General features: G+C 55.5%; 4 protein-coding genes across 4 annotated transcripts; 1 reads left to right on the top strand and 3 right to left on the bottom strand.

Annotated features, from left to right (window-relative positions):
• Positions 1-3: 3 nt before the first annotated feature.
• F5144DRAFT_568788 (50S ribosomal protein L30e-like protein) lies at positions 4-1,033 on the bottom strand. The gene is made up of 4 exons (XM_066788662.1): positions 726-1,033; positions 654-670; positions 490-598; positions 4-429 (listed from the first exon to the last, which is right to left on the bottom strand). Exons 1-4 carry the CDS (start codon positions 843-845, stop codon positions 286-288), a joined length of 390 nt encoding a protein of 129 aa, XP_066645095.1. The 5' UTR covers positions 846-1,033; the 3' UTR covers positions 4-285.
• A 472-nt stretch (positions 1,034-1,505) lies between these two features.
• F5144DRAFT_546868 (V-ATPase proteolipid subunit C-like domain-containing protein) lies at positions 1,506-2,248 on the top strand (the record flags this gene model as incomplete). The annotated part of the gene is made up of 4 exons (XM_066787443.1): positions 1,506-1,562; positions 1,677-1,806; positions 1,872-2,135; positions 2,184-2,248. 4 exons carry the CDS (start codon positions 1,506-1,508, stop codon positions 2,246-2,248), a joined length of 516 nt encoding a protein of 171 aa, XP_066645094.1.
• A 1,113-nt stretch (positions 2,249-3,361) lies between these two features.
• On the bottom strand, positions 3,362-5,856 carry F5144DRAFT_486316 (ankyrin repeat-containing protein-like protein; the record flags this gene model as incomplete). The annotated part of the gene is made up of 4 exons (XM_066785542.1): positions 3,362-4,424; positions 4,492-4,562; positions 4,632-5,358; positions 5,417-5,856. 4 exons carry the CDS (start codon positions 5,854-5,856, stop codon positions 3,362-3,364), a joined length of 2,301 nt encoding a protein of 766 aa, XP_066645093.1.
• A 909-nt stretch (positions 5,857-6,765) lies between these two features.
• F5144DRAFT_546866 (Glycerophosphoryl diester phosphodiesterase family-domain-containing protein) lies at positions 6,766-10,671 on the bottom strand (the record flags this gene model as incomplete). Its single annotated transcript, XM_066787442.1, has 10 exons — positions 6,766-6,882; positions 6,961-7,367; positions 7,455-7,761; positions 7,834-7,934; positions 8,004-8,007; positions 8,223-8,281; positions 8,344-9,142; positions 9,182-9,547; positions 9,611-10,425; positions 10,566-10,671. 10 exons carry the CDS (start codon positions 10,669-10,671, stop codon positions 6,766-6,768), a joined length of 3,081 nt encoding a protein of 1,026 aa, XP_066645092.1.
• Between the last annotated feature and the right edge of the window lie 1,342 nt (positions 10,672-12,013).

Below are 12,013 nucleotides of genomic sequence, written 5' to 3'. Positions count from 1 at the left end.
CTGCAGGCCCCCCCACGTCAGATTGCATTGCCAAATGGAAATCGAGGAAACAGAAGCGTGTTTCAACCCCAACCCTGAATCGATAATCGAGTAGCTGGGAGAACTTGAGTTGTAGTTATTTCCCTAAACGCCCCTGCTAGATTACAGCGGGTTGCCAATGATCCAAATCTTGCTCTGCACAGCCAACCTGGTGCCGGAAACGCTCAGGCGTTTCACCGTCCTGGCGTATCCGCTACCCAGTCCAGCCCATCCTTCACAACGACCTTCTTCTGAACCAATAACTCCTTACATAGCCAGACGCTCGACCTTGTCGCGCAGGGCGCGAATCTTCGAGTTGAGGTCCGAGGCTTCGTTCGACGTGAGGGAGACGGCGATAACGGCACGCGAGACACCGCAGGCGCGGCCGAGGGCGACCTTGCTGGGGACGTACTGCGATGCTATTAGCTTTCTTTTTTTTCACAACTTATTACATGGAGCGAGGTTACGGACCACATAGGGGACGTTCTTCTCCTCGCCGATGAGCGGGATGTGGAGCACAATGCTCAGCGGCTGGGTGTCAGCGGCGAGGATGACCAGCTCGCTCGTGCCACGGTTAATCCTGGACTCGTCAGTCAGTCAGTGTCGCATCGTGTTCGGGGAAAGCGTAGACATACGACTTGGTCGCTTCGTTCTGGGACCGAGTTAGTAACCATCGTAACCACAATTGATTCGCAGGGTAAGCTTACAGCGCCCTTCTTGAGCTGGCGGTAGTGGCTAGCCTGCTGGACACAGTCGAGCAGTTCCTGCACCAGCGCGGGGTCCTCGGCCTTGGGCCAGGCAGCAGACTCGTTTTGAGCAGCAGACATCTTGACGTCGATACGAATTGGAAGATTAAGAATTCGTTAGGGATTAACTTGTCGCCAGGGTTCACTGCGTTTGCTCGCCCTGGGGATGGTGTGGGATGGCGTGAGAGATTGCGATCGCGATGGACGACGAAAAAGATTGACTCGGTGCTGGCAGCAAAAACAGGCCCCTGCTAGACGGAAACTTTGGGCGGTCTCGTGCGGCAGAATGGACTTTGGTTCGACCGGATCCCGGATTACCTAATTGGAGGTGGCTGAGGTGGGTGCCGGGATGCCGCCGAGCAAGCTCCTGAGGCACAGCCAACCAACAACCTGCACCAACCTGCACCAACCTGCAACCTGCAACCTGGAATCACTTCCAACCTTGAACTGTCAACCATCGACGACATTCACCAACATCCAACGCACCACACATCGCGCAACTACCTCAATCGCCCCCGAGCCCCCAATTATTTGCCCTTCCTTCCCCCGCTACAGCTCGCGCTCAAACTTTCAAAATGACGGACTATTGGTAAGCCGCTACCCAGGCCGGCTTCTTCCCCTCAAAACAAGCCGAGCTCTTCCCTACCCTTAACAGCCAACAACCGAGTCTGCGGTTTTGCAACCGCGCACTCTCATGGCGCATACGCGCGCCCCAGTGGCTCAATGGATGTATTGCTAACAATGCCGTTTTCCGCAGCCCTGTTTACGCGGTTAGTGCACCCTCCACCACGTTGGACCGTCAGCTTTGCTGGCGGTGACGACTGCGGAGCCCTCCAACCAACGGCGATCCGAACGCTCGGGATCCGACGCACAACAACACCTACAAGCCTTCTCGTACTGACATGACAACAGCCCTTCTTCGGTGCCATGGGCTGCACCGCAGCTATCGTCTTCACCTGCCTTGGTGCCTCGTACGGCACGGCCAAGTCGGGTGTCGGCATCGCCGCCATGGGTGTTCTGCGCCCTGACCTTATCGTCAAGAGTGCGTTTACGACGGCGCAATTGCGCGAAAAGTATCCGGGAATAATTGCTGACACCCTGCTCCAGACATCGTTCCCGTCATTATGGCGGGTATCATCGGTATCTACGGTCTGGTCGTCTCGGTCCTGATTTCCGACGGCCTCGCACAGGATAACTATGCGCTATACACTGGCTTCATTCAGCTCGGCGCCGGTCTCGCTGTCGGCCTTGCGGGCATGGCTGCCGGTTTCGCGATCGGCATTGTTGGTGATGCTGGTGTGCGCGGTACGGCGCAGCAACCTAGGCTGTTCGTCGGCATGATTCTGATTCTCATTTTCGCCGAAGTCTTGGGTAAGTCACCATGCTTTTAGGGCGGGGAACTGCGCTAACCCGGCTTAGGTCTCTACGGCCTGATTGTCGCGCTGCTCATGAACTCCAAGGCCACTCTCAACATCACATGCTAATAGGCGCGCTCATATCGACACGGAGGGCGGATGGGCGGACAAGCTGTAACTACCCACAGCCCATACGCCCTCGTGGACTATGACAACACAATCGCGATCATATTTGCATAGGGGCAAGCAAGAAAGGGGGTTCGACATTGGGGTTGGCATAGGGGCGGGTGTGAGGGGGCAGTGATGGGGTTGAGCAAGCGGCGCATCTTGGGCAGGGTTGGTTAATGGCTTCGCGGGACGTACCTGTACTATTGTCACATTCGGGTTGCGCATCGCTCTGGGTTTCGGTTTCTCATCATAGACGGATGATGGGTGAGATTGTAGTCTAGTTTGGCAATGGTCGTTGCATTTCGCGTCTCTTTATCTGATTTTTTGGGTATACTTAGCCATGCTGCTGATGGTGGTGTACGGTTTTGCTGCTTGAGTACCTATTGACAGCCAGATATTATCAGTCCTGACGTGAGGGAAAGCGCTGTACCCTACTGGCTGACCACCATCGTGTCACCAGTGTGAATCTGATTAGTTTATCAGAGCGGGATTGGGCATCGCTACCACAGCCGCGGCGTTGAATATGACCCGGCTGGACGTCCACTGTCGAAAACAAGAAAGGAACATGCAACGGGATGGAAAGCTCCAATGAACTGTTGAACCTCGTGTTGCCAATGATGGCACGAGGGTGGTGGCGAGCTTACGGCAACGTGACACGGGTGCGAAGCGGCCTGTGATTGAGTCTATCTCCGCGAGGCTCAGTCGAACGGTGGCACAGGTGATACATAGATGCGTCGGAAGGCAACCGAGGCGGCGACGGCAAGGCGGTGCGTGGTAGGGTAGGGATGACTTGTACTCAAAAATGTCCCCGAATGAGAGGTGGTGATGCGGTGGCACCAACACAAGCAACAAGTATCATACATATCTTCATCTAAAAACCGGATATCCCTAGTACAAATACAAACGAGGTCGAAGAGCATGTCTAATCTTCCAACTCCGTATCCTGCCTTATCCCATATTTCCCAGAAATCGTAACCACATCACATCCATATCCACTCATCATCGTTTCCCATATTTCCGTTTCGGTCCCAACAACAGAGTATTAGACCAACGCTCATGCAAAAAAGAAAATATTCAGTCAAGCAGATGCTCAGTCGAATCAAAAAACTCATCACTGGCGTTGCTCTTCTCATCTGACATCTCAGACAACCGTCCAGAAAACGCAAGACCCTGCTCCATCAGGGTCTCGGGCGACACCTCCTCCCGCACAATGGCCATGAAGTCGGCGAACGCCTTGCTGAGCTTTTCGTCACCGTCGTGCCGCTGGAGCAACACCTTTTCAAAGTCGCCCGTGTGATAGTTCTTGTCGTACTTCAGCCGGATGTGATTGGTCAGACACAGGATGGCTAGTGTCTCGTGGTCCGCAAACTGCGCGGCGGTGTCTAGCAGGTGCGGCCCCCGCAGACGAGGGCACCCGCTGTAGTCCGCCCATCGGCTTAGTAGTAGCTGTAGGACGCGGTGGCTGTTGTTGACGATGGCAGTCGTCAAGGGTGTCTGGCCTGCTGTGGAAACGGCGTTGATATTCGCGTTGTGTTCGAGGAAGAGCAATGCGAACGAGACGTTGTCGGTGCGTGCGGCATGGATGAGCGGCGTGCGACCGTCCACACCGCTCGCGTCGACGTCGGCACCGAAGTCGAGCAGCGATTTGATGAGGACAGGGTCAGATGCGTTGCGCGAGGCACAGTTGAGCGGGCTACCGACTCGTTGGCCGCCAGGTATTACGGGGTCTGTCTGTGCGCCAGCCTCGAGGAGGATGCGAACACAGATGGTATGGTTTTTCTCAGCTGAATAGGAAAGGGGGCCGGAGTGCTGGCAGTCTAGAATGTTAGGGTCGGCGCCGTAGCTGAGCAACGTAGCCACGCTACGGTCATCACCCCGCGCGGCAGCCCAATTCAGCGCAGTGCGGCCCATGGCGTCCTCATGGTCGACAGTAGTAGGGTCTTCGGCGAGTGCTTGCTCCAGGTCTTTCCCGTGTAAGCCGAGAACGATACGGTGGAGCAACGGGAAATTTTGCTCCTCGACCCAGTCCTCATTAGCGATGCATGAAAGATCATCCACGACGTCGCTAGAAAGACCACCCATCATCAAAGCATCGGCAGCCTTGTTGCTAGGGCTATTGTCGTGTAGAGCTTTCGGTCTTGATGACACAGGGGGTTAGCATCTCCTTGATGGTGACGGTAGAAGGAAAGGGGTGGGTAATGTACCGGTAATCTGCGTCTGCGCCAGCCGCGTGAAGAAACCGAACTGTTTTGTACTGCCGCGAGTAGAGTGCCCACTGTGTAAGAGTAGCGACGGTTAGTGACCAAAAATAATGCACATACTGTATGAATGGAACAAAACTAACACGTATGAGGGAGTAGCCACGGGTGTCGCTAACGTCTTGAGGCGAAGCGGCGCCGCGGCGGAATAGTTCTTGTAGGCCCTGGATATTGCCGCTCATGGCAAAGCTAACGGCCGGCGCTGAGTCGGGCACGCGGCGCAGGGACCGAAGTTGGAATGATGGGCCCAGGTTTGCTTGGTAGGTGACATGGAAGCGGATAATCTGCGACCAAAAGACACCGAGAGGGAACCAATATTCGGCGTACATTTGTGAAGACTGTGCATTGCTGCACCTAGGTGTGTCGCATTTGGTGCTGATAGCCGGGATACCAACGTGCTCCACAAAGAGCTGCCCTAGAACCCGACTCAGAAACGAAGGGGTCGCCGACTTTTGGCTTCTATGGCACGCGCACTTGCAGCGGGCTCGGCATGCAGTCGTACGGCCAGCGACAATGAGGCCCACGCCCTGGGGCTGTTGTTTTATCGAGGCTGAAGACGCAGAGCGGCTCGTGTATGGTGGAGCGGGCGTTCCAGGTGGCGGGTGTAGGCGAGGGTCTGACGGTCTTGTGAGAAGAGCCGTCTGGGACCGCTCGAGTTGGTGAGTCTGCTCTTGGACGACAAGCTTGACACTCTCGATTCGCTCGTCGATATGCTCAAAGAGCCGTTCCAACATCTCTTGTTGCGGCATTGCTTGGTTGTTTGATAGTCCAGTTACTGCCACTAGATCGAGGCGCATACGCATCATATCATACCTACATTCCCCCCACCTAAGTTAGGGTTGAGTTAAACATATGGGGATGGGAGACTGACGAATTAGATGCGCCGAGGAGAAGGTTGAGGGTCGATTTCACACTCGTTAGGCCGTCTTGAATCTCGTGTAGGCGGGGAAGGTAGCGTTGCCAGGTCCGGGCGCGCTGAATGGACCCAATGCGAGACTGGCTGTTGCCGGCCTTTTCAACCTGGGCCGAGAGGTCACGTAATTCCTGAAGGAGGTCGCCTGCGCGGCGAATTACATCGCGAATCTGGTCATGGGCCTCGGCCGTTGCCAGTTCTGGATGTTGGTCGCGTGCGGACATCAGACTGACGATCTGGCGCAGCAGCACCTCAAGGTCGGCCACTTGGTTGTTGAGCGCGCTGAGACGGCCGGGCATGGTCTTGAGGGCGGTCCGCACTCGTTCGAGGGCACGGCGGGTCTGCTCGGCCGCGGTTGCGACAGCTAGAACAGCGGTGGTGATGGAAAGCGGGTCCATCTTATCGACTTGGAATGACCCTTTTGTTCGATCTCAAAGCGGGCGCTAGGGTCTCGTGGACGATGTGGAGCGTCATCAACGGGAGTGGTGGACTTGGCGGGACTAGAGGCGGGGATTGTGCCGTTGTGGTGGCGAAAGCCTTTGACCCCACCTTTTCAATCAACCCAGGAACCATGTCGACCGGGAGTCGTCATGGTGGCGGGACCCGAATGCGCAACAGGCCCTGGCCAAAAGCGGGCTGTGCTGACCTACAGCAGGGCCGGGCTCGCCGGGCCAACCACCTGGCAGTCGTGCCAGCGAAGGTTTATGACAGCATGTGAGCATCCCAAAAAGCCCCGTCTTGTGCCCATCCACGCCAACTTCCACCCGCAGGAAATCCAGACTTTCTGGTCGTGATTTGCCCCAGACACTGCCACTGGCGTTCTCGCTCTCTTTCGAGATAGCCACACTGTCACCCATTCACCTGCAGCAGTGGGAAGCGTTTTGTTACCGCTAATTTGTGGTGAAAGAGAAAAACATGCTGATATCAGTCGGTTTGCGTTCCAAGGAAAGGAAGGATTCGTATGACGGTTACCCATGTAACATGAGGCTAGGACAATGATCGCGGGCGGGTCCGCCCGTTCAGGCTTAACTGGCTCGACTGATAAAGGTACCTAATAGTGTGCCTAAGGTACATATCTATCCGCATTGGCTAGGCTACACTTATTCAGTTCGGCCGACTGGAATAGCCTCATATCACGATGCGATTAGTGCTGGCGAAATCAAGGGCTTCTCATGAGGCTCAATTCTTTTCTGCCTGGTAACATGGGTAGGTACCTACATACCTACTCCGCACCGAGGTACGTTAGGTGCCCGGGCAGCTCATTGGGATTTCCCGATGTTCCCCCTCAACTTATCGCTCCCTCACCCCTAATTAGGAAGTTTCATGTTGAGGCTTTCACGAATTTTGCAGCGTTGCCGCAATGTCTCGGTGATGCGGCGCACATGATTGACAATAATCACCTCTAAACCTGCCTCAGCTTGTATCTGACGATCCGGGCAGTTAGCAGATTGATCAACGTTTCGAGGAACGGACTCGGCGGGCCCGGGGAATGAACGCCTTACCAATGCATTGTCCGGGTCGTCATTCATGTTGCCAAACGACCAGCAAATCAAACCGCGGTTCTGGACTTTTCTGACGAGTTTGGGCGATACGACGAACGGATCCGATGCCATGACTACACCGTTGATCCCGAGACCCCGCGCGAAGTGGATGGCGGTCTGGACGCTAATGGCGCGGATGTCGTGCGTCGGCCATTTGGCAGTGCACGATTCGTTCAGGAAGAGGATGGGGTACGTCTGTTGTTTCATCGCCAGCGCCATGCACACCTCGGGGCTGAAGGATGTAAAAACGATGGGCCGGTCGCCACCAAACTCGTGGATGACGTCCAGGATGCAGTCCAGGAACGTGTTGATCTCCATGCCGAATACATCCATCGTAAAGTCATTGGCCTCGGAGAGCATAGGATATTCTGTTGCAAAAAACGTCATGTTAGCAAACTCCGAAGCCTGCCAGCGACTAACGTCCATTACACTAGGTCCGGGTAGGGATTGTGTACTTAGTTCCACGTCGAACGGTACGTCGGCGGGCAGCTTCAGAAGCAGCTCTTTCAGCGTCACAAATGGGGCGTGGATGTGCTTGCCGCGGACGTTCGGCTTGAAGCCATGGTCATGGTGATCAAATGTGTGTCGCATCCGATCGACGAGTGCTTTGCTCACATCATCCCTCGGAGCGTGAAGTGAGCCTGCCCGCCTCCTTTGTTGCGGCCTTGGGCGCGCCGCTTCATCCCATGGCAGCCTCGGAGGCAACAACGATGACGGGGGCGCCGCTCCATCTCCTGATTGCGCATCACTGATGGCCATGAACTATAGGTAATCTTAGCCGAGGAACGAGAAAAAGATCATTGGCGCCCAGTGCTGAAGAGTGGCAATATTTACCTGCTCGAAAGTGACTTCGTGCATTCCTATGTCTGTTCCGGATTCCGCCACGAGGAAGTCATGGTAGATGACAGGTACGTAATCTTTGGTGACCTGTACATCTAATACGCGACACCGTCATGATTAGTATGTAAACGTGAGATATTTCGAGCTCGAGCTAGATAACATACCAAACTACACGACGTTGGTTAGCGGATGGGATTAGAACGAGTAGTTGGTTCAAAAAACACGGTCGACAGTTGAGGGGCTCGAATAAACATGGGTACAATACCTCTACTATATCCGCGCCCAAATCCAGGGATGAAAGGAAGGACTATTTATAGACATCGAGTTAGCGAAAGCTGGAGGGAACTGTCGAGTAAGGCAGTTGATGGGGCGTGTGGGAATACCTGAAGAGTGTTTTCCCCCATTTGCAAGTTTGTGTGTTGCTTTCCGTTCTGACCGAGGCCTGCCGTTAAAATTGCACAGTAAGCGGATATAAGACAAGCTCAAACGACAGAGTCGACTTACCGCGATGTGCTCCAATAAGAGTAGACCTTGGACGCTCGAGTCGTTGCGGGGCGGTAGGCGGCGGCCGTAAGGTCCCTCGAGCATGGGCGACCATGAAGGTGAATGTTACGGTGCCAACAAAGTCCCCGAGGCGGCCTAGCAGTGGGATCGTGCGATGGCGAATGAGGCTCTCACGCCCCGGCCCAAGCACCCGCCGTAGGCTGCTAAGGAGCGCGATGGCTGTCCCAATGAGGCCGTCGTCTTCATTCGCCAGCGCACTGAACACCCGGAATACTACCTTTGCATTTGTTGCGTCTTGCGTGGCAAATCCCCATGGCCGGTTGGACCAGTCATCGAGAATGGGCAGTTGGGAAACACACGGCGGTGCCGGTGTCTGTTGTTGTGGGGGCTCCAATGACGAAATCTCTAGAAAGAGACTCGAGTCGGGGGCGACAGCCGGCGCTATTTTGGCTTGATAGGGAGAGATATCCACGGCTGCGACTTTGTCGTAAACATCTAGCGTTCCCGGGTGGATAAAGACGTAGCTCTGTGGGTTGGAAGGTCGGGGGGAGGAAGCGGACGGTGGCAGATTGTCGATATCGAGACGGGGTACGCTGGTGGATAAGATCCGGTTCCCAGGCAGGCCATCGCCCCCTGGCTCAGATTCGAACCCCAGCTTGGGTTGCCGTCGAAGCATTTTCATCATGGCCGGATACCCCTTATATGCGGCGTGGTCGAGGGCCGTCCACCCTCGATCATAATCGCGTACGTCCTGGTCCACGCCGGCGTTCACGAGAAGCTCGAACACTTCTTGGTGTCCCTGAATGGCGGTAATCATAAGGGGCGTCCACCCACGCACTGACTCGGCCGAATTGGGGTCGACAGCGGTGAGTAACAGCGCTCGCACCATCTCCACCCGACCATGCCGCGCCGCAACGTACATGGCCGTCTCCCCGTTGTCGTTTTGGAACTCATGTAACCTCAGACCGGTTGACAGAAGGATCGAGAACACGTCCTCGGATCCGGCTTGAATGGCCGCGAGAAGAAGTCGACCTAACGGCACACTGCCGTTACCGAGGTGTTGCGGTACCACCGCCTCCTCGGGTCTATCCCCTTTTATATCTTCTACAGCAGCCTCTAGCAACGTTCGCACGGTGGCGGCGTGGCCCCTGCCTACTGCTAGGTCGAGAGGTGTTTCGCCTGCGGCATCGGTGGTAAAGATGGCCTGGCGTCGACGCAGAGCAGAACACCCCCACTCAGTCATACACGATAAAATATGGCGGCACACGCCGACCAGGCCGTAAGCCGCTGCGTAATGCAGGGCGAGACGGCCGACCGCATCCGCATGGAGAAGCACCCAGCGTTCGCTCTCAGGAAGGGCGCGCGTTATTTGATCGAGCTCCTTGGAGGAATCGCCGTCTCGTCGCCGGCCTATCTCAACGACAAGATGATGCAGAAAGTCGGCATCCTCCTTCCCATGAGCAAGACGGCCGGCGGATAGGGGCGTGAGCAAGGCGCAACATCCGAGCGCACCGTAAACCGTGGCAAGTTGGAGTAAGGCTCGTGCCAGCAAGGCTCGATCCTCGTCGGGACGTACTTGGTGCAGAAGCTGACCAAGTGCCGCGGAGTCGTCGATGGCTACAGCCCGGCGTGCAGTATCAGGAATGTCCACTCCCCGTTTGTGGAGCCATCGCTGGGAGAGCAACGAGGTGGTGGGTGCGGGTCCACCTACGGCCAAGGCGGTACGGATGGCGACCCGGAACTGGTTCAGGCTAGCGAGGGGCTCCGAGTTCCACAATTTAGCGGCTTCGGCCGCTGATGATCTGCTCTGCGGCGGGGGTGTCCCGGCGACGCGTTGCCGCTTGTGCCTGAGCCTCTGTATAGCTTCCTGATTGACCCTGTTGTACCAGTCCAGTTGCACGATGACCGCTTGAATGTCGCCGAGCGAAGATTGTAAATCCTCTAGCTCGGGAACCACGACTTGACTGAGCTCCGATGCGGGTGGCCTAGCCTTGGTGATCGACACGCCATAGCGATCCTCGAGGTCGGCGATGCGCGAATGGATGACAGCGACCTGGCGTGCAGAGAACGCGTTGAATCCATCTATTTCGTGCGAAAGGGTTTTTGACAGCTCTAGGAGAAGTGGGACAAAGCCCTCTGGTTAGACCCATCAGTGTTGGTAGCCACAGCGCCCTGTTGTTCAGGTGAAGTGAGCAAGGAGAGCAATGGACGGCCAAACAAACCTTTTTCGTCACCTGCCCTCACGAGTAATTTTACTCGCTCATAGCTGACGTACGATTCTACCCACGCCGGCACCCGGTGCTGGTGGAGGTCGCGTCCAAACCTCATGGCAGCGGCTGGCGGTAATTTACTCAACTGGATGCGGGAGGGAAAGGAACTGGCCTAGGTACATACAAGAGTTACAGCCTCGAGGACCAACAGAAACCCCCCCCTTTCAGGTTGCTACCTCACAGAGACCCTCTCTTTTCTTGCAGTGGTCAAATGCAGAGTGAACCCGAATCGAGTTTGGCCATGTCTTATTCACGCATTAAATTATCAGTAAATTATTGGTCCATGAAAGGCCGTTTGCCCCAATGTGGCGCACACGCCCATCTACGTTGATAGTGTATTCGTACTTCGAGTACAATGGAACATAGCGCTCACCCACGACATGAACCCCTTCTCGGGGCTGTCTGGGGCCGCATCATGTCCGCACCTTCCCGAGCGACCGATACCCGCCCCACATCAAAAATAACCCTGCCAAAACACCAAAAACTCCGCCAAGAAAACATTTACTACCTAAACGACTTCGGCCTCACAACCAAAACGAGCCGCGCCTAGCTAGCTCAATCGGTAAAGCGAGCCTGTGTTGATTTGGTAAGCGGTGTAAAAGCGGACGGTTTGCGAACCGGAGCTGCCGCGCGGAAACCGGTGTTCGACGTGTAAGCTGGAGGGTCGTGCGTTGAGGCACCGAGGCAAGTCACATCTGTTGAAGCCGGTAGGTTCTACATAGAGGATCCCGCTCAGGCCTGAAAGCCGGGTTGATTTCGGTTTGTGACATGCGCACCCGCAGCGGGCTCGGCATGGGGGTTTGTGGGCGCCCTGGGTTTCGTTTTGGGATTGTTGGTTTGCTGGGGGTGGGGGTGGAAGGTGAGTGGTATCCGACGGAGTGGTTATTTCTCGCCAGGGGCTTATTATCACCCAGGGGGTTGCTTCCAAGCGGGTTGTTGCTTCCAACGGGGTGGTTGCTTCCAATGGCGTGGTTGCTTCCAATGAGGTGGTTGCTTCCAATGAGGTGGTTGCTTCCAATGAGGTGGTTGCTTCCAATGGGGTGGTTGCTTCGAATGAGGCGGTTGTTTCCAACCGGGCGGCTATTTCTAGCGGGGAGATCAAGTGAGGGTAAGTAACCCTCCCGATATGAACCACCGGATCAACGTACTCCTCTTCAATGTACTCCTCTTCAACGTACTCATAAACATGCTCTGGGAGCTGCTCCGGAATCTCGTCTCGTGGCATCGCTTCGTTGTCTATAGTATGAGTGGATGTCTTGATATCAAGATCGATCGGTTTCACATCATCACAGTATCCCCTAAATAACTCAACGCAATATGCGAGTAAGATGAAGTTTACTGCGCAACTGTGAGGCTGTCTTAGATCTGAGGTAGACGGGATAGTTAGCACTGCTGAGTGG

Source organism: Chaetomium tenue, assembly GCF_020726465.1.
Source record: "Chaetomium tenue strain MPI-SDFR-AT-0079 chromosome Unknown F5144scaffold_3, whole genome shotgun sequence".
NCBI lineage: Eukaryota > Fungi > Ascomycota > Sordariomycetes > Sordariales > Chaetomiaceae > Chaetomium > Chaetomium tenue.
The sequence above is the reverse complement of the archived record's forward strand: the minus strand, read 5'-3'. Positions and strand labels throughout refer to the sequence as shown.